The following is a 21,568-nucleotide window of genomic DNA, read 5'->3' as shown; positions in this document are numbered from 1 at the left end:
TACTTTTACAAAAGGTCAACTCATAATATAGCTAGGCTACGTTTTTCAGTATTAAGAGTATAAAGAATAGATGAACTCAAAAACTTGTTAATGTTGAAGGATGTCATTTTAAATTTTCTTTCAAATAATGTTACTATAAAAAAATACCCATTTTTAATATTTTTTATTTTTAAACTTAGATGAGGATCTTGGGAAGTTAGCTTTGTGTCTTAGTTGCACTGTGAAACTGTGGACTTGGAATGCTTCCAACCAGTGTTTCCTCTGATTAAGTAATGGAGCTATCCTGGGAATTTTGGGGTCTCCCCTTGTGAACAAGTACCCGAAATATCTAGATATACAAGTATCCCAGATGTCCCCCCCCCATTATATATGTATATTTATATATATATTGGCCAATAATTAGTAGAATATCCCAGATGTGCTAACCCAACCTCTTCTCAGGCAATGAACTGTTTTTAGCACTCTGGCCTGGAGAATCTAAAAAGGGGTGCAAAGGAGTATTTCTGGAGAAATACAGATATGTGATGGGAATGGGAGAACAGAGTAGCATATCGTATTCAAAGGAAGTATAAGTGGATTTTTTAATATATCTAATCTGTGTATTTATTATTTCCTACTAGGGTATATTTATCCAGTATTTAACTAGCTCTTGTGTTTAATTTTTCACTTATTTTTTAATTTTAGGTTTAGTGGGTTGGATTTAGTTCTTAGTCCCTCCTTGAGAAAGTAATTAAGTACTAAAATGTATTCCATTCCTCAACCATAACATGAACTCTCTGTTTGGAATAGTATGTCTTGCATGATATAAGAATCATATCAAAAAAGATTCAGGTGAACTGCAAATACATTTATACACACAAAACTACTCTTTAGAAAATTACTGTCCTGAAAAAAATTACTTTTTCGTTATTAAAAAAGTAGAGTTCAAGCTAATTTTCCTTTTTTAAAAATTAAAAAAAGATTGATATTGTTAGGTTGGGTTGCACACCTACATACGGTCCTACTTAAAAACAGCACATGGAAAACCTGAGGTTGAGCCATGGGAAGGGGCAGGTGAAGTTTAGGAAATGGGCTAGTAGGGAGATACTATTTTGTATATTATAGTTGCAGCATTACTTTTTAGGAAGTTTCCAGGTCTGTGGAGTCACAGACAGCATTGTAATGTTTAGTTTCTTAATTTTCCCAAAGCCTCATGGAGCCATAAAATGACAGAAACAATACAGCCTTTGTTTGGCTGCAGTACATTGTGGCAGGGAGTGGATTGCTTTCCATTAAATGGGCTTTGATTTCTCACAAGACAATTATAATTTATTCTGGAAAACAGTTTCAGTCCAAGTTCTTGGAAGTTTGTTGCTTTATGCGAAGCAGCCAGTTAATTAGCACTTCCCAAAGTATGCAAGCTGTCTTCTGCCCTACATTCTCTGCATTATAGAAATTTAGTTTAACGCTTTAACAAAAAAACGAGAACAAATTTTCCAGACATTCTGGCATAACATGGTTCATGGCAGGGTTTATACATCATAATATTTTCCAAAAACACATGGTGAATCTAACAGTGTCTTTTCCTTCTGGATTATAGATATAAATGAATGTGAAAGCAGTCCTTGTGTCAACGGTGCCTGCAAGAATAATCTTGGTTCTTTCATCTGTGAGTGTTCATCTGGCAGCAAACTAGACTCTACGGGTTTCATCTGTATTGGTGAGTCTATTGGTTTGTTTTGCTGTTTAAACAAAAGCACGAATTCCGTTGGCTATTGTGCTGAGTTAAATTCAGTTGACTACATTCCTTAGAGAAAGAATGGTATCTGGAAATATCCAACTTGTAACACAGCAAGGTATTGCTCCCTAGAAAGAATTTATCAAAATAGATCAAGATTCTCATTTTCTCCATGAGAGTTGTATCAAACAAAGTTTCAAGAATAATATTTCATGTGCTGTCTTATCTTGGACTTATGAAATACTGAATATGGTGAGAAAAGATTTTTTTCTGGCTCTGACTTTCAAGAGAGATCCGCTTCACTGTTGATACATTTTATAGGCCAGAGATGGGAAGCGTTAGCCTTCCAGATGTTGCTGGACTAGAACTCATTCGTGATGACAGGCCATGTTGCTTAAGGTCCATGGGAGTTAGAGTCCATCTGCACTTGAAGGTCCACAGGTTCTCACTCTGTTCCAGACATTTTGGGAACTTGCACCTTTGTGTCTACATTAATATTTCTAATAAGGCTCAAAGAATGATTTTTCGTAGTGGTATGTACAATCCAACATGTCTGCTGACCAGTGGGACTTAACATAACATCTTATGTCTAATGCCTTCATGTGATGGTGGTGGGATCCAACAGATCCAGGACCAGCTCAGCCCCTCCCCACCCCAGGAATGTACTGTTTCAGGGATTTCTGCTGTCTGCTGCCAGCAAGCAACACTTGCAGACTCCTGCCCAAACTGGGAGCTTCATGCTAGTGGAATGACACTGGCATCTAGTGGAATGACACTGCCCCTAATACCTGTATCTCAGTGGTCTAAACTCGGTTTATAAATGCGGTTCTGTTTTTCACTGCTGCTAAGTGGAAGTTACAGATCATGATTATTTTACAATGCGAGCCTTTTCATGAATATTCAGAGGTAAGTTCCATTGCATGTAAATGTGTATGGGCCTGCAAGGAGAAGAGTCAACAAGCCCTCCCCTGACATGCAAGCTTTTTGTAAAAAAAAAAAAACCCAACCCCCCCCAAACCTCTAAGACCCAAAATAAGAACAAATACACAAAGGTGTGTAGTTTGTCTCTGCAATGTTGGCAGTCTTTACCATTGATGAACACGGGTGGTGCTGTGGTCTAAACCACTGAGCCTCTTGGGCTTGCCGATCAGGAGGTCGGTGGTGAACTTCAGTTGCTCTGTCCTAGCTTCTGCCAACCTAGCAGTTCGAAAGCACACCCAAAAGTGCAAGTAGATAAATAGGTACCACTCCGGTGGGCATTTCTGTGCGCTGCTCTGGTTTTACCAGAAGTGGCTTAGTCATGCTGGCCACATGACCCAGAAAACTGTCTGCGGACAAACGCTGGCTCCCTCGTCTGCGACTGGACTTAATTGTCGGGGTCCTTTACCTTTTTACCATTGATGAACTGGCAACTGGAGCACAAACTACTGCAAGCATCCCAATGATCAGGCTGGCTGTAGCCATTTTCACTTCCATCACTGATGACACAGGTGGATTATGAATATCCTGTTTTGTTTTAATTCACTGCAGACAGTCTGAAAGGAACATGTTGGCTGAACATTCAAGACAATCGTTGTGAAGTGAACATCAATGGAGCTACTCTAAAATCAGAATGCTGTGCTACTTTGGGAGCTGCTTGGGGTAGCCCTTGTGAGCGCTGCGAATTAGGTAGGATTTTTTACTTTGCAATGTTCTCTAGCTACTTGGCAGAAATATGTGAGTTGTTTCAGTGGTGGAACATTGCTTTAAAACTGGCTGACTGTATGCATCCTTTAAGTAAAGAAAAGTCTGCTTATTAAACTCATTTACGGTGTTACCAAATATATTTAATTGGTCTGGATTCAGACTTCCCAGGAATGGAACTCTCCTAGTGGAATGCTTCTGCTGGAGGAGGTGGTTTTTCTATATTTCCCCTTCCCCCTGTAGCCACCTATGCGCCCTGAAAATCTACTCCAGATGTTTGCAAGGGGGGGAGGGTTCCAGAAAAGCATGGGAGGTGGCAGTGTAGGTTATTATTATTATTATTATTATTATTATTATTATTATTAATAAAGCCACCCATCTGGCTGTGTTGCCCCAGCCACTCCAGTTTGCTTCCAAGAAAATATTAAAAACACAATAAAACATCACCCATTAAAAACTTCCTTGAATGGGGCTGCCTTCAGATGTCTTCTAAAAGTCAAATAGTTGTTTATCTGTTTGACATCTGGTGGTAGGGTGTTCCACAGGGCAGGCGCCACTGCCAAGAAAGCCCTCTGCCTGGTTCCCTGTAGCTTCTCATCTCACAGTGAGGGAGCTGCCAGAAGGCCCTCAGAGCTGAACCTCGGTGTGCAGGGTGGATGATGGAGGTGGAGACCCTCCTTCAGGTATACAGGGCCAAGGCTGTTTAGGGCTTTAAAGGTCAACACTAACACTTTGAATTTTGCTCGGAAACATACAAGGTTGAAGGCAAAGGGAGAAATTGGTGAAAACCTTCTCCCTCTTCTTCCAGCAGGATTAGAATCCCTTCCATGTGTGGAAGGGGAAATCTGGGTACAGACCATAATATATTCTCTGTGTAATGTAATGTATGAATGTACATTTGTAAGTATTGTTAAATAAAAGAAAGTGTTCACTGGTTAAGAATTCTGAACTGTCAGTCACAAACAGATGTTAACATCTCATTTCACATTGTATGCAAACCAGGAATTTTTGCAGTGATTCATTTCCTAATTATGTGATTTAAAAAACTATTATATTACATCATCTTCCAGTATTTAAAGAAAGTAGCAGCATACTGAAGCAGGGCAAACAGAGTGCATTCACTCATTTAAATCCTATTCTACCGTCAGTTCAAGTAAAGCTCATTTCTGCTTAGACATCCTGGATAATAGGAAGAATGTTATGTCTTTGGTATATCAGGAAGAGGGGTTAAGACACTGAAATTCAGACAGCCAAAAACTTTAAGGCTCAGGTCCGCTCATCTTTTTGCACAGGTGTGCATGAGGATTTCCATGTCGAAATGATGCTATTTTCTTTTGGCTTTGAATCAGCTGTAAGAGGGCGGAAGGATGTACCTAGATTCAGACACGCCCCCCGCCCATCTGAGTAGGGTTTGAACTACAGTTGTCATTTACCTTGACCATTGGCTGTGTTGGCTGAAGCATGATGGGTTTTGGGATTCTGTCACATCTGGAGGGCCACAGGTTTCCCATCCCTAATATACAGTAGCTTGTATATATTTCATTTCTTAAACTTACTCATGGGCTAAAATGCTTGAATTTTATCAAATCTGTTAACAAATATAGCTTTTGGTCCCCTTCATGGCAACTCGGCCTCATTGACCTAGCATGTTCTGAAATAAATCTTTGCTTCACTGCAGACACAGCATGTCCCAGAGGATTTGCAAGAGTCAAAGGTGTTTCCTGTGAAGGTACAGTTATTCTTTGTTGTTCTTTTTCACAAATGTAATTATTGAACCTATTTATTCTAACAACAACAATGCCTACTGAAGTCAAGGAACCATGACTCCAAGCTGCTCCATATCCCTTATCCTTTCTAATTTTTGTGCATTATAAAAAAAAAAAAAACAATTTCTAAACAACCACTGAGTCAGTGAAAAGGCTAAGGGGGTTGAAGAATGTGATAAATGGGGCGTGGGACAGTTCCTTGATCTCATTCAGCATGCCAATTCTTATATTCTCACATTCTTATATTTCCTTAATTGGAGCAATGTGATAGTATTAAATAGAGACATTGGATTATTACCTCATTATACATGATAAAGCTATTTTTAGCCATCTCACCCCTTGCTTTTTCCTTTTTTGCAGTCATAACAGGTTTACCACACCTATCAGCCAATCACCCATTCCCACCACCCTTCTGAGTAATACCCCTCCCCACCCTCTCACTATATATAAGGGTCTGGTGACTTCTGTTTTAGTGTATCTGAAGAAGTGTGCATGCACACGAAAGCTCATACCAATAACAAATTTAGTTGGTCTCTAAGGTGCTACTGGAAGGAATTTTTTTATTTTTTTATTTTATTTAGTCTCAATAAAATCAGGATAAATTGTAGTTTCCTATTCATACTTTATGCTAGATGTAAATGAATGTGAAGTTTTCCCTGGAGTGTGCCCCAATGGACGGTGTGTCAACAGCAGAGGATCTTTTCATTGCGAGTGTCCTGATGGCCTGACACTGGATGGAACAGGCAGAATGTGTTTAGGTGAGCAACCATAAAACCTTCACTGCATGGTTGATTTATGGTGGGTTCACACATTAGAGTCCACATGCCCTGAATCCTTTTGTGCTCCTAGTGACCTCCAGTTGTAATAGCCATTTCATTTTACTTTTAATTTGTATACCACTTCTCTATATTGCGATACACAAGGCAGCTTACAAGCTGAAGAAACAACAAAATAGCAAAGATCACATACCTAATAACAATCTGATCCAATACAAAAAAGTCATAACAAAATAGAACTTTAAGATAGATAACTTATATCAAAGAAAGCAATGTTCAACAACGCATTAGAACATAATAGTAAACAGTAAAATTAAATATCAGCAAATAATAATTAAACAGTTTACACATAACAATTACAATAAAGAATTACTAAGCTGTAATCAGTAAAAAGAATGACAAGTCACAATGCATAAAATACCACAATGACAAGTGACATCCAGATTACTTGTTTATTGAGCATTCGCCCTGATTTGTTTGATATGTAAAAGCAAGTGTTATCCCACATTTTCCAGTGCATTTCCCCCAAAGCTCTCCTTATCTCAAAAAGTCCAATCTTTTGCAAGACTTGCCAGTCCACCATGAATTGCAAGACCTGAATTTGCTGTTATATGATTGAATCCTACCTGAAAATTGTGGAAGTCTGAAAGTGCCCCTAGGCTCTGAAACCCTTGGGTGTGAATCTAATAGAATTCAGCAATGCTTACTTCTGCATGAACATTTATAGGATTCTACTGTGAATCTTTTTAGTTAGAAATACCCAGAGAAAAATATCATGCCATGACATGTGTCCATTAGATTGAAATACTCTTAACTTTTCATATTAGAAGTGTGTAAGCTCTGAAGGCTATACTTGGAAGGCCTTTTTATGTGCTTGGTGTGGTGGGTTTTTTTTTTATTTAAAAAAACAGTTTTTACTGGTTTATTTGCAATTGTACTTTCCATCTACTTCTAGGAATTTCACATTCGTTATGTACTTGTTAGATGCCAGTACTTTATGAAATAGCTGTAGACATATTGAATCCATTTTAAAACACTATAGCCAAAAGAGAATGAAAATTAGGAACGAAGCTCTGCCATCACCCAAACCAACCCAGCATACAATTCAGGAATTTCTCACTCTTAAGCAAACAGCAGGGTAAAAACACACTCAAGAAAGATAATAGCAATTTCGAAAAATGAGCTCAATTTCTGGGCAAGTTATTGGGGGAAAATGCCTAAAGGCATTGGCTTGCCCAGTAGGGCAGAGGGATGGCAGTGTACTTGCTACCATAAGTCCAGTTTTTCTTCATTAGCAGGACATTGTTCATCTTTCTGGGTGAAAATTCACTGCACAATCCAAACCACAGCAACCACTGGGCTGCATCAATAGGAGTATAGCATCTAGATCAAGGGAAGTAATAGTGCCACTGTATTCTGCTCTGGTCAGACCTCACCTGGAGTACTGTGTCCAGTTCTGGGCACCACAGTTCAAGAAGGACACTGACAAACTGGAACGTGTCCAGAGGAGGGCAACCAAAATGGTCAAAGGCCTGGAAACGATGCCTTATGAGGAACGGCTAAGGGAGCTGGGCATGTTTAGCCTGGAGAAGAGGAGGTTAAGGGGTGATATGATAGCCATGTTCAAATATATAAAAGGATGTCACATAGAGGAGGGGGAAAGGTTGTTTTCTGCTGCTCCAGAGAAGCGGACACGGAGCAATGGATCCAAACTACAAGAAAGAAGATTCCACCTAAACATTAGGAAGAACTTCCTGACAGTAAGAGCTGTTCGACAGTGGAATTTGCTGCCAAGGAGTGTGGTGGAGTCTCCTTCTTTGGAGGTCTTTAAGCAGAGGCTTGACAACCATATGTCAGGAGTGCTCTGATGGTGTTTCCTGCTTGGCAGGGGGTTGGACTTGATGGCCCTTGTGGTCTCTTCCAACTCTATGATTCTATGATTCTATGATTCTGTGATTCACTGCATCTTCAGTCCTGTGATTCACATCGGCTGGTGGGGAAGGGGGAAAGAGAAGGCAGCTTGCTGTGCCAGCCTGGAGCTGGAACAGTTTTCGAACCCAAATCTGGCCTGATGCCATCTTGTGACAGCAGAGGTGCCGCCTTAAAGTCCAGTGGATCACAGGCAAACTCAGCGAACACCCCACTTAGGGGTTTACTGCTGGCTTCAGGAAACTCACTGGCAGTAGTTCTACCCTTCCACACATTTGATGGGCAGAAGGGAAAGCTCTGTATCAGGGAGCAGCTCCCCATCTCCTCCCCATCGTGGTATGAATTCCCCTCTACGCTACCTTGTTCGTTACCCAGGTGAGGAACAACCACCTTTTGAATAAACCACAGAAGCAAGGAAACTATTTTCAAGTCCAGCATCCAGATTTGGGGACCCAGCATTTATTATGGCTATTGCAGTAGGACAGAGCTCACTCAACGTGCCAGTTGAGAAGGTCTGCCCCGAGGCACTTCAGAACAAAAAGCTTATGTAGTAGTTCAAACACAGCAAACAATGGTCAAATGGCCAAGTGGCATATCGAGGCATCGCTCCAAGGTGATGGGGGGGGGGGGTGTGAAGATACCAGTATGGAGTCATGTGTGCTTTCCTGACGTATGTGAAAATAACTCTTTGTTTGCTGTGTTAGATGCCAGTACAGTGGTACCTTGGTTTGCATACGTCTTGGTTTGCATATGTTTTGGATTACAAACACGTCAAACCCGGAAGTCCGTGTCCCAGTTTGCAAACTATTTTTGGATTCCAACCCTTTTTTTTCATTACGAACAATTGTTTTTTGAGGCCCCATTGGCGAAAGCGCACCTTGGGTTACAACCTGTTTTGGTTTATAAACGAACCTCTGGAATGGATTGTGGTTGTAAACCAAGGTACCACTGTACTATTTATGTATCTTTTCTTAGCAGCTTCATTATTTATTTATTTATTAAAAAGACACACACCCACACACACCCCAGCAGAAAGAACTACACGCTATATCAGGAAAAAGGCAGTGCTATCATAATACAGTGGTACCTCGGGTTACAGACGCTTCAGGTTACAGACACTTCAGGTTACAGACTCTGCTAACCCAGAAATAGTACCTCGGGTTAAGAACTTTGCTTCAGGATGAGAACAGAAATTGCGCAGCAGCAGCGGCAGGCCCCATTAGTTAAAGGGGTGCTTCAGGTTGAGAACAGTTTCAGGTTAAGAACGGACCTCCAGAACGAATTAAGTACTTAACCCGAGGTACCACTGTACAGATTGAGATCAAGAAAGAGCCACCCTCTCTCACTGCATTTTAGCTGGAAAAGTGCTGGGTGGGGCACGGCAGGGCAGTGGCAGGTTTGGGGCTGTGGAGCCAATCTGATGTTCCTACTCCAGCCGTGTCCACACAGCCCTAACTTTGCCACTACCCATCCCTGCCCCAGCCACATCCAACTAAGGTGCAGTGATGCCAGTATGGGGCAGGTAGCTTCATGATTCTCCACCACTGTACCAGCCACTACTCCTTGATTACTTCTTGTATTTTCCTCATATTAAAGACGTAAACTGAAAGAGCCCAAATCAAGAAGGATTTCCAGTGCTTAAACCTCACTGTTTAAACACCTCCGAGTATCTTGTTCCTGATATATTAAATTGTTGATCCTCATATAACAATCCCATTTCAAAAAAACATTGCTCTTATTTAGTTTCAGATGATCACAATCTGATTTCCATGTTTCAATAATAATAATAATAATAATAATAATAATAATAATAATAAATTTATGCATACCCCACCCAACTGGCTGCGTTTCCCCAGGAACTCTGAGCGGCTCCCAACAGAACATTAAAAACACTATAAAAGATCAGACCTTAAAAACTTCCCTAAGCAGGGCTCCATAGACCAGATATCAATGTTGCTGGTCCCATATTTGCCCAAGCCAGAATTTGGAGCGTTCATGATAAGCCACGTACTTGGTGGTGCGAAAGTTTTAGGATTGGGCTCCAGAACTTCAACATCTGCCATTGTTTTCAATCTCTTTTGTAGATATCCGAATGGAGCAGTGCTATCTGAAGTGGGATGAAGATGAATGTGTTCAACTTGTCCCTGGAAAGTTCCGGATGGATACCTGCTGCTGTGCTGTAGGTGCTGCTTGGGGATTGGACTGCGAGGAATGTCCCAAGCCTGGGACAAAAGAGTATGAAATATTGTGTCCCAGAGGACCAGGCTTCTCCAACCGAGGAGATATTTTAACAGGCAGGCCTTTTTATAAAGGTAAAATAGCATTTGTGGTGGAATTCCGTCAAGGGCAGTATCATTTGTGCATTTTACTTTCCTCCAGCGTATAATATGTTTTCTGTATAATTTTATCCATGTAAGCATATATAAGTTACGATTTCGCTTGGATTTATACCCCACCTAATACAGTCATACCTTGGTTCTCGAATGGCTTAGTTGATGAACAAAACGGCTCCTGAATGCCAAAAACCTGTAAGTAAATTTTCCAGTTTTTGAACGTTTTTTGGAAACCAAACATCTGATGTGGCTTCCGCTTGAGTCCAGGAAGCTCCTGCAGCCAATTGGAAGCCGCGCCTTGGTTTCCGAATGGTTTCAGGAGTTGAACGGACTTCTGGAATGGATTAAGTACGAGAACCAAGGTTCCACTGTATAGATCTGCAGTCCAGTAGATGACATGCCATAAACATGAGGGACTGCCCTTGAGCCATAGGGCTCAAGAGAGCCCTGTTTCTTCCCCTTCCTTGTGGCATATGTATGCAGGCTCTACCTAGGGTATTACAGGGAATGAGAGTGGCATGTTGTTGAGAGCCAGTACGGTGTTGAGAGCCAGTGTGGTGTAGTGGTTAAGAGCGGTAGACTCGTAATCTGGTGAACCGGGTTCACTTCCCCGCTCCTCCACATGCAGCTGCTGGGTGACCTTGGGCTAGTCATACTTCCTTGAAGTCTCTCAGCCTTACTCACCTCACAGAGTGTTTGTTGTGGGGGAGGAAGGAAAAGGAGAATGTTAGCCACTTTGAGACTACTTAGGGTAGTGATAAAGCGGGATATCAAATCCAAACTCCTCCTCCTCCCCCTCCCCCTCTTCTTCTTCTTCTTCTTCCCATGTCTCTACCCAGCCCTCCCACTCTGATGCAAGCTATTCAAGCAGCCAGACGTTGCATAGCACAGATGATGCGTATAGCAGCCTCTCAACTTTCTACTAAGAAAAACAGCTGTAGAGGACTGTTGAGTTTGAAGGAAGCAATGAGGAGGCGTGCTGCTTACTCTGCTTTCCCCTTTGGCTATTTTTCTATTTGAAAACCCATGTCTTTCACCAACTATGGAAAGCTAGCTTGGAGAAGAGAGTTAGAGTAGGAAAGTGGCTGGAGGAGAAGAAGCTTAATCAGCCCCTCTCCACCTCATTCCTCCATGATGTCACAGGCTTGTGACAGGTGTCAGGAGAAGACTATCTAGAGATCTGCCAAGCACTACCTAGTTTTGCCATTATACAAGTCAAAGCAGGGTATAGAAAGGCTATTCTAACTGCCCTGACTCCACTGTGGCTGTAATTATGAAGCCCTTACTCTACAGTGGCTCTGGGTCTTTACCACTATCTGAACAAAAGAGAGGGCCCTAAAAATAAATAATTTGGCAAGACAAAATATTCCTTTGTCCATTATTATTCGATCTGCACAATCCCTCTCTTATGAATGAATTAATACTGCTCTTCTAATGACCTCCACACACTTGCTTGGTAATTTGACCAACTAATTACCTGTTTTGAGACTAAATCTTTCTTTATTCACTTTCTCTCTCCTATTGACTGTATCAGCCACAGAGAACCATAGCATCTGATTTAAAATGTTAATTGTTGCTTGTATAATTTTAACATACCGTATTTTTCGCTCTATAACACGCAGTTTTTTCCTCCTGGAAAGTGAGGGGAAATGTCTGTGCGTGTTATGGAGCGAATGCCTACAGATGGCAGGGGAATCCGCTGCAGTTGTGAGCAGTCCGTGGCTCTCTTTCAAACTGCAAAGCGGGTGTAAGCGGCTCCTGTCAGCGAGCAGAGCCGGGGAGGAGGGAGAGAAGCAGATCGGGGTTGGTTGCTTTAAAACAGCCCCGTGCTCTATGTCCCTCTCTCTTCTCCAGTGAGCTGCTAAGTAGCAGCAAAGCTTTTCAGCCAGCCTAGCCGGGAGGAGGGAGAGAAGCAGATCGGGGTTGGTTGCTTTAAAACAGCCCCGTGCTCTATGTCCCTCTCTCTTCTCCAGTGAGCTGCTAAGTAGCAGCAAAGCTTTTCAGCCAGCCTAGCCGGGAGGAGGGAGAGAAGCAGATCGGGGTTGGTTGCTTTAAAACAGCCCCGTGCTCTATGTCCCTCTCTCTTCTCCAGTGAGCTGCTAAGTAGCAGCAAAGCTTTTCAGCCAGCCTAGCCGGGAGGAGGGAGAGAAGCAGATCGGGGTTGGTTGCTTTAAAACAGCCCCGTGCTCTATGTCCCTCTCTCTTCTCCAGTGAGCTGCTAAGTAGCAGCAAAGCTTTTCAGCCAGCCTAGCCGGGAGGAGGGAGAGAAGCAGATCGGGGTTGGTTGCTTTAAAACAGCCCCGTGCTCTATGTCCCTCTCTCTTCTCCAGTGAGCTGCTAAGTAGCAGCAAAGCTTTTCAGCCAGCCTAGCCGGGAGGAGGGAGAGAAGCAGATCGGGGTTGGTTGCTTTAAAACAACCCCGTGCTCTATGTCCCTGCCTGCAGTTTTTTGCTGTCCGATTTTGGATCAGCCACTGTAGGGGCTGTGTGTGTGTGTGTGCTTGAGCTATCGTTCTCCTCCTCCTCCTTCCTGTTCACTCTCACAGCGCCCCAGCTCTCTCCTGCGACTTTAGAAGTGATACTCTGTGTGTCTCTGTGTGTGTGAGGCATCGTTCTCCTCTTGCTTCCCCTTCACTCTCCCAGCGCCCCTGCTACTTCCAGCGCCCCTGCGACTTTAGGATTGATATTCTGTGTGTGTGTCTGTGTGTGTGTGTGAGGCATCGTTCTCCTCTTGCTTCCCGTTCACTCTCCCAGCGCCCCTGCGCTCTCCTGCGACTTTAGGATTGATACTGTGTGTGTGTGAGAGAGGGGGGGGGATCGTTCTCCTTCTCTTGCTTCCCACTCCCAGTGCCCCTGCCTCTCCTGCGACTTTAGGATTGATACTCTGTGTGTCTGTGTGTGAGAGAGGGATTGTTCTCCTCCTCCTGCTTCCTGTTCACTCCCCCAGCGCCCCTGCGACTTTAGGGCGACTTTAGCATGGATCCACATGGATCCTCAGGATTTTTGCATTGGGCTACCCCAAACTCACCGTCAGATCACATGTCTGTGGCCACAGCATGAACCACAAAAATCATACATCCACTGTTTTGTTTAGAATATTTTTTTCTTGTTTTCCTCCTCTAAAAACTACGTGCGTGTTATGGTCTGGTGCGTGTTATAGAGCGAAAAATACGGTATATTTGAGAGGATCGGTTGCAGAAATGGAACACCTGGTGCATTTACTAAAATAGATTCCGCTGTTCTAGTTTGCTTTGATAAAACAGTACATTTTGAGTCACCACTGTTTGCTCGATAAGTGAGCTCTTAAATTGCATAAAATATGTGAACTCATTTTATCTATTTTCCTCTTGCAGATATAAATGAGTGCAAAGTGTTCCCTGGCATGTGCACAAATGGCAAATGCAGAAACACAATTGGAAGCTTCAAATGTAGATGTAACAGTGGATTTGCTTTAGACATGGAAGAAAGAAATTGTACAGGTGAGTTTGAGATAGGACTCCTTAGAGAAACATTGGTGTGTGCAAAGGGAGGTTTGAGCTGTCCACTCATCCCTTCCTGGAATGTGGCTTGCATGGCATTCAAGTTTGCATCCTGTAGCAACTTTCCCTTAATCTGGGTGGTTGAGGGCTCCTCACTACAACCAAAGCCTGCAAAGACCTTGCAAGAAGTATACAGTGGTACCTTGGTTTAAGAACAGCTTAGTTTATGAACAACTTGGATTAAGAATGCTGCAAACCTGGAAGTAGGTGTTTTGGTTTGTGAACTTTGCCTTGGAAGCAGAACATGTTTCGCTTCCTGTTGAGTGTGTTCCATTTCTAAATTGAGTCCCCCGCTGCTATGGGAAAGCACGCCTTGGTTTAAGAATGGACTTCCGGAATGGATTAAGTTCATAAACCAAGGTTACCCCTGTAGTTTTAAAAAGTGTGAAGTAATGAAATTAACTCCTCAGATTTATCAGACGTTGCAGAGCAGAACAGAAGCATAACCTTGCACTCCACAATGTGGAACTGCTCTCTCATATTTTTTATTAAAAAAAAGTTAAAAGAAGCCACAAGGGGCTGTAAATTTGAGTGGAATAATGACAAGAAGTGCACTTGCTCAACTCTTTATAGATACATCCCCCCCCCCCGCCGAAAATGCTCCCTACTGCTTTTATATATGGAAGGGGAGGGGTTCAGTGTTTGTGATTTTCAGCAGAAAAATGTCCAAAGGAAGACGTTTAAGTAGTGTTTTCCCCGCTGTTCCACCATTAGCCTTGGCTTCTTTTCATTTAAAAAGTCTGGAAACCATTTCTGCCATGGTCTTCCCAGAGAACAGCACAGTCGGCAGTATAGGTATCAGGTACCTGCCAAGGGTAACCCCCCTGTAAGTAGCACAGGGCCAGTCCCTGAAGTATTCTGGCTCCTCCTCTGTTGCTCATTGTTCATCTGCCCTCTCCAAGAGAGCCAGCAAGGAGAAGGAATGGTAGGCTCCTTCTTCCACCCCTTTCTCTCCGTTTAGGGAAGTTTTTAATGTTTGATGTTTTATCACATTATTATTATTGTTATTCTGTTGGGAGCCACCCAAAGTGGCTGGGGAAACCCAGCCAGATGGGCGGGGTATAATTATTATTATTATTATTATTAAATGCTACTGATAGAGCCCAGAGGGAAAGGCATATGGAGAGCAGCAACCGCTGTAAGAAAGAGGAGGTGGATAAACTTAGCGTTGGAAGGCTTTATCTGCCATTCCTTTCCTCAGGGACTTTCATGAGACCACTGCTTGCCCTTGAATTTATTTATACAGACTTTGAAATACTTCCAACTAATGTTCAAAACTATCAAGCCCCCAGTTTCAGTGCAAGATTGCTTTTGTTTCAGCCTCTAGAACACCTCAGTCCAAGAATGCTGGGACCAACCTGTCCAAACAGCCATTGACTGTGCCATATTTCAAAGTCTCAAGACTTGAACTTCTGAAGATTGAACAAGGATTTCCCAGCCATTCCCCTGTTATTATCCCGGATTTACTAAATTTGCAATGCATCTTTCATCTTTTTATAATGCTATGCAGAGATAACAGTTTGGGCAAAAAATCTGGTGGCAGTTGGGTGTTCCAGGTGTTGTGCATCCAGTATCTTCAAAACTTGGTCTCAACACACCAGGGAACATTCTCACAGGTGCAGTTTATCGAGATTGCTGTATTAGCAGGATGACTCCCAAACAGATCCCAAGCTGTCCAAATAAATCAGTATCTAGCATTGTCCTATAAGCAAAAGCCATTCTTTGCACACCAGAGCAAATCTGAGGTTGAGGTTTTGCTTGAGACTTTCTACAACTGTGATGAATGGATGTGTGCACCGTGGGTGGCTGCACATTAACAGTGAAAAGAAGTTTGTTCTGGAACTGCGGAAGTCAAATGTGCTGGGGTAATATAAAATGTGGGTGGTAAGGCATGTGAATCAAGGCCTTTCTAGATGTTAATGTTGCTATAGCTGGTGATTTCCTTGTTTTTGTAATGATTGCATTGATGGGAAATGCACTTGCTCGGCTTAGCTCTTAAGTCTAAAGCAGTTCTGAGAGTTGGGAAGGAAAACATCACCCGGAGATTGTATCCCTCACAAATGTCAAGAGAGCTTTCTTTACCTCTAGAGCAGCACCACCTGCAGGGTCAGTCTTCTAATTGAGGGGAAATCTCCCAGCCATCCCAAACTAGTTCTGCTTCATGGGCAGGAAACACTGTTTTTATAAAGCTCTCAAAGTTCTTCAGCAGACTTTTAAACTACTTTCAATTTTTCCTGCCATTCTTTCTAGCATATCCCTTCCACATCGTTTCCTCTATAATCTCTAGTAAAGGGGCTGAAGGGGGACGCGGGTGGCCTGTGGATTAAACCACAGAGCCTAGGACTTGCTGATCAGAAGGTCGGCAGTTCAAATCCCTGCGATGGGGTGAGCTCCCGTTGCTCGGTCCCTGCTCCTGCCAACCTAGCAGTTCGAAAGCACATCAAAGTGCAAGTAGATAAATAGGTACCACTCTGGTGGGAAGGTAAACGGCGTTTCCGTGTGCTGCTCTGGTTCGCCAGAAGCAGATTAGTCATGCTGGCCACATGACCCGGAAGCTGTACACCGGCTCCCTTGGCCAATAAAGCGAGATGAGCGCCGCAACTCCAGAGTCAGTCACGACTGGACCTAATAGTCAGGGGTCCCTTTACCTTTACCTTTAAAGAGGCTGAAGCTGAACTTATACAGAAAGGGAAGAAGCATTGAAGGCTAATCTCTGTGAGACTTTCTGCCAATGCAAGACCTTAAAAATCTCAAAGGCTCCCGACTGCTTGCCCTTTTTACCAGACTTGGACACTACGCCTGAGAATTTTGTCTCACCTCTTCAGCCAGTTTGGGGAGCATCTGTCACCCCACAGATTGCATGGGCTTCCCTGGCTTGGGACCTGGTGAGCTTGGGTCAATTTCCGAGTCAATTATTCTGCCCCCCCCCCTGCATCTGGAAAGAGCAGGAAAGAGAAGCAACAGACTTCCCTCTGTAAGAGATGACTTGCTGGTCACCATTGACTCCTGTTCCTACCCAGCCCATTGCTCTGGAAGTATATGGCAACGGGGAAGAGACAATACCCAGTATGCAGCTAAGGTGAACTCTCCCTTTTTACACTTTCTGTGGCTCAAATCAGCAATTCCAGGATGTGATCTAAGAATGGAGCTGAATGGAACAGTACTCAGAATAATTAGAGTTGATGGATCTCATCCATGCCTGCGGAGAGTCTAGCTGGACACCCATTTGTGAAGTTTAAGCTATTGCTTTCCACTCAGGAGGCAGCGCCCTGAGATCACAGCATGCCAACTTTATGAAGAAGTGTTCAAAGAATCGTACTAGAGGAGGGAGGGTTTCCATGGGAAGTTGTACACATAGTTGTACAAATTGCTCGTCATAACCACTTCAATTATTTCCCAACCGCTTCAATTATCAAATTCCGTTTTCAGATATCATGATCTATCTTCCTACTGTATTTAGGATTCCTGACACTTTGATATTTCAGATTTTAAATATCTCCAGTATTCTTTGCAAATTATTAAATGAAAAAATGGATTTAAAAATGGATTGTCTTTTTTATTATTATTATTCTGAAACTAGACATTAATGAGTGCCATATATCACCTGACCTCTGTGGAAGTGGTACCTGTGTCAACACTCCAGGCAGCTTTGAATGTGAATGCTTTGAAGGCTATGAAAGTGGATTTATGATGATGAAGAACTGCATGGGTAAGTAAACGATGAAGGTTTTAGTACACATACTACATATACATTTCAAAGCTTGTGTAAGACATGGTCATAGCTATATGACCATTTTTCATACCACCTGATTGTGCTTACAGCCAGCAATTATGTATATGAAGTATTATAAATATCCTGTCCCTTTATGGGCACAAGGTAAACTTTCGTGCCTGAACACGTAAACTAGACATAACATTGTGTACTTGTTTTTGGATTAGTAGTGGTTAAATGATCTGAAAGTTGTGCAAATGACAGTATATAAAACAACACATTTCCCCATCATCACAGTAGTTGCAACAACAGTAGTTCCTTTGTTTTGCTGCCTACAGCCATTTGCTAAAATGAGTCTTTCATATAAAAGAGGAAAGAAAACTTTCTTTGAATATTTGATAGCAATATATGTAAGAAATTTAAAATAAAACAATTCTTCATGATCTAGGTTTTCAAATTTCATGAATTTCTTTAACCTAATTATGAATTTGGGAATCCCTCAGGTGAATAAATCATCCAATTTCCTGTATTCTATACAGTTTTATGTTTTATTTATTATGAAATCTGAAGGATATAAGTATCATTGTTGTTATGAAACAGCCTCCTTCTCAGGGAGTCAGACGTCCCTAATTACTTCCAGATGTTTACAATCTCTTACTTCATCTCAAATGGTCCCTATAACAATATTTCCCTTATATTTTCTTTTCAGATATAGATGAATGTGAGCGTAACCCTCTTCTCTGTAGAGGTGGCACGTGTGTGAATACTGAAGGAAGCTTTCAGTGTGACTGTCCTCTTGGGCATGAATTGTCTCCATCACGTGAAGATTGTGTGGGTGAGTTTCAGGTGTCTCTGAATGAAATGTTCCTTGTTCTATAGCTAGTAATTTTTCCTAGCTATAATGATAACTTGGTTCGTAATATGAATTTGTCTAGCTCCTAATGCTTTGACAAATGGCAAATCGAGGGTAATTTTCCTCTGAAGTTCTTGGACTTGAAATGTAAAATGAGATTTTGCACACATGAAGCCATAGATCAGCCTAACCATAAAGGTCTATTCACAGAAATTATTTAATATTGAACTGTTAATGAAACTCTTACTGGTTGCTATAAAATGTTAGACCAGACTCCTTATCCAAGCAGTCTATTTCATCTGTTTTTGGTCCATGTTATGGACACGGCCAAGCTGAACTTTTCGTCTTATTTTATTTTTGTTTTTTTAAAAAAATGCCATTGGGAACTGCGAAGACCCTTCATATTAAGCCAAGCAAAGCTCCCGGTCTTTCAGGTCAAGGAAGCTGTGCAATCTGTGAGCTTGTCTGACCAGCACAAGGGAAGTCCCCCAATCTAAATTAGCTAAAGGCTAAACAAAATCCATTTTGTCCACACTGAAGTCTAATACAGATTTGAAGCTCCTTGTGTCGTTTTATTTGGGGGGGGGGAATACTATTGAAATTTGTGTGTTATTTTGACACATGGAAACATTCAGAATAAAGTTAAAACTTCATATCAGAACGCACTTTCATAAAAATGTTAACTTTTAAGCCTGTAACTATATTCTCAACTTCCCAATGGCCAGTAATGTAATTCTTATTTTTCAGATATTAATGAATGTTCTCTTAGTGATAACCTCTGCAGAAATGGCAAATGCGTGAACATGATTGGGATGTATCAGTGTTCATGCAATCCTGGGTATCAGGCCACTCCGGACAGACAGGGCTGCATTGGCAAGTATTTTATTTTTAGTTCTGCATACAGTGGTGCCTCGCGAGACAAAATTAATTCGTTCCGCGAGTTTTGTCGTCTTGCGATTTTTTTCGTCTTGCGAAGCACGGTGTTGGGAAAGTTTTGGAAAAGCTTCAAAAATCACCAAAGTCTTTAAAAACCTCAAAAAAGGCTACCACACCGCGTTCTATGAGTTGCTCCTCGAAGTCAAGTCGCAACTGCATTAACGGTGTTAAGAAAAAGGAAACAAACTTGCAAGACGTTTCCGTCTTGCGAAGCAAGCCCATAGGGAAAATCATCTTGTGAAGCAGCTCAAAAAACAAAAAACCCTTTCGTCTAGCGAGTTTTTTGTCTTGCGAGGCATTCGTCTTGCGAGGTACCACTGTAAATGTTTCTAGTTTGTTTCTTTTTCCAAACTTTGATTTCATAACTGTAAATTAAATAATCAATGACAGCATCTTTCAGAATTCAAACAGTGGGTATGCCCCTCTACTCTAAAAAACACACCCCATTATTACTCTTTATTGCTGAGCTATATTTTGCATTCTTATTTTATGTTAACTTTATTTCATTCACTGTTGTCATTTCATTCTAAAATCAGTTGGGTACTTAGTGCCTACTATCTTTTGCTGATAGGAAGAAGAGAGTGGGGGAAATATGAGGGACAGGTGGGATGCTTTTAAACTAAGTATCAAATAGATCTAATAATCTGTCCACAATATTCCCTCCCTAGATATTGATGAATGCATGATCATGAATGGAGGCTGTGACACCCACTGCACTAATTCAGAAGGTAGCTATGAATGCAGCTGCAGTGATGGATATGCTCTGATGCCAGATATGAGGACTTGTTCAGGTAAAAGAATGAAGAGTAGCGTCTCAGTTCTGTTCTGCAGAACTGCATCCATAAAACATTGGAATTGTGTGTGAATTTTCTTACTGTATGATGCAGTGGTTTGAAGAACAAGCTGTGAACCAGAAGGTCTCAATTTGGTTCAAATGCAATCTTGGCTATTTCTAGGTGGAGATAATGACCGCTCTCCACATCAAACGGAGGGCGCCCTTTGCATGCCCGTGCTCAGCACCCCTGATCCTGTGTGACTCCCGGCAGAGCGCTCCTGGACCGCTTCCCCAAGTAGCTAACCTTGAGGTTCCCACCAAACCTCAGTTCAAATAACCAATCGTGATTGGGGAGGCGGAGCCAGGGGAGTGGACCAAGTAAGGGTCCGCTCTTTAAGCATAAAAGGGTATGGAGCCTACCTGGGAGCTCTCAGTCAGGCCTTGTGCGGAATCCTTAAGTCCAGCGATGTCCAACAGGTCGATCGTGATCGACTGGTTTATCCCTGAGTGAACGCTGTTGATTGTGGTTGAGTGCGGTCTCGCTTCTGATCGCTGGTAGCAGAAAGCATTGTGTTGAAAGTCTCTGCCCCCTGCGGCCCTCGCTCTGTCTGCCATTATTGGAAGTGTGTGGTTGTTAGCGCTACTAAGCTTTCCTGTATTGCTGCGTCTGCTTGCTAATAGTTGGTTCTGAGCGTTTTATGGTCCCCCCCCCCCCGAGAAAGGTCACCAACATTTTTCTCCCCTAAAAAAAGTCCAGCAACTTTGGCCTGCCCCCTCCTCCAATGACATTGGGTACATCATTGCCAGTTGTTTTACACTGGGAGTAGATTGCGGTCTCTAGGGAGTTGGACGTGCCTGCTTTAGTCTATCTTCCCTGTGGTGGCGATCCCAGGGTTCCTTTTTAAAGGGGTTGTGTTGAGGGGAGTCACTGGCCATACACTGAAAGGTTGTCAGTGCACTCCCCTGTGTTGCGGTAAAATGGGTTCTCTGCTTAAACATACATCTTCCAGAGCCAGCTTAATCTCCAGACAGATTGGTTAACCCTGATGTGCCCCAGATCCCCAGCCAAGGACTGGGAGGGATAAATGCCCAATGCCTAAGCCAAGGTCTTCCTACACCTGAAAGTTTAATAAAGTTGTGGCCAATTTTAATCCCATAACACGTTGTCACAAGTCATTATTCCACCTGGGTGTCACCTGGGGTCAGGGGCTCTCTACCTGGGCATGCAATAGACTTAATAGGTGCCCTTAGGAAAGCGATTGTTTTTCTGGATGCAGTATGGAGAAAATTGTATAAGCTTATCTTGCAGTGTTGAATGAATAGGTGACCTGGTTCACATGTCATGCCAACCACGATTTGTCATCACACAAGTGAGCCCTGGGCTCACAAGCTTTGTTTTTCTGCTTGCATGCTCTAAATCCCTCCTGGTTGGAAAACTTAGATGTGTGCCTGCCCTCCAAATTGTTATTGGAAAACACAGTTGGAAGCTCCTTCCCAATTCTGGCTTGGAGGGCAAACACAAATATTACCTTACCAGTTCAGGTGTTAAA

At 42.4% G+C, this 21,568-nt stretch overlaps 1 protein-coding gene across 1 annotated transcript in view; it reads left to right on the top strand.

Annotated features, from left to right (window-relative positions):
* The window catches only part of FBN2 (fibrillin 2), a 138,169-nt gene that overhangs the window by 71,550 nt on the left and 45,051 nt on the right, over positions 1-21,568 (top strand). Inside the window, exons 20-29 of the mRNA XM_080973330.1 lie at positions 1,580-1,699; positions 3,248-3,385; positions 5,079-5,129; positions 5,799-5,924; positions 9,956-10,183; positions 13,557-13,682; positions 17,323-17,451; positions 18,164-18,289; positions 19,055-19,180; positions 19,912-20,034. Coding sequence (XP_080829456.1) covers positions 1,580-1,699; positions 3,248-3,385; positions 5,079-5,129; positions 5,799-5,924; positions 9,956-10,183; positions 13,557-13,682; positions 17,323-17,451; positions 18,164-18,289; positions 19,055-19,180; positions 19,912-20,034 — 1,293 coding nt within the window. The remainder of the gene's footprint in view (positions 1-1,579; positions 1,700-3,247; positions 3,386-5,078; positions 5,130-5,798; positions 5,925-9,955; positions 10,184-13,556; positions 13,683-17,322; positions 17,452-18,163; positions 18,290-19,054; positions 19,181-19,911; positions 20,035-21,568) is intronic.

This window comes from Podarcis pityusensis (assembly GCF_964106645.2).
Source record: "Podarcis pityusensis genome assembly, chromosome: 11".
Taxonomy (NCBI): Eukaryota; Metazoa; Chordata; class Lepidosauria; order Squamata; family Lacertidae; genus Podarcis; species Podarcis pityusensis.
The sequence above is the reverse complement of the archived record's forward strand: the minus strand, read 5'-3'. Positions and strand labels throughout refer to the sequence as shown.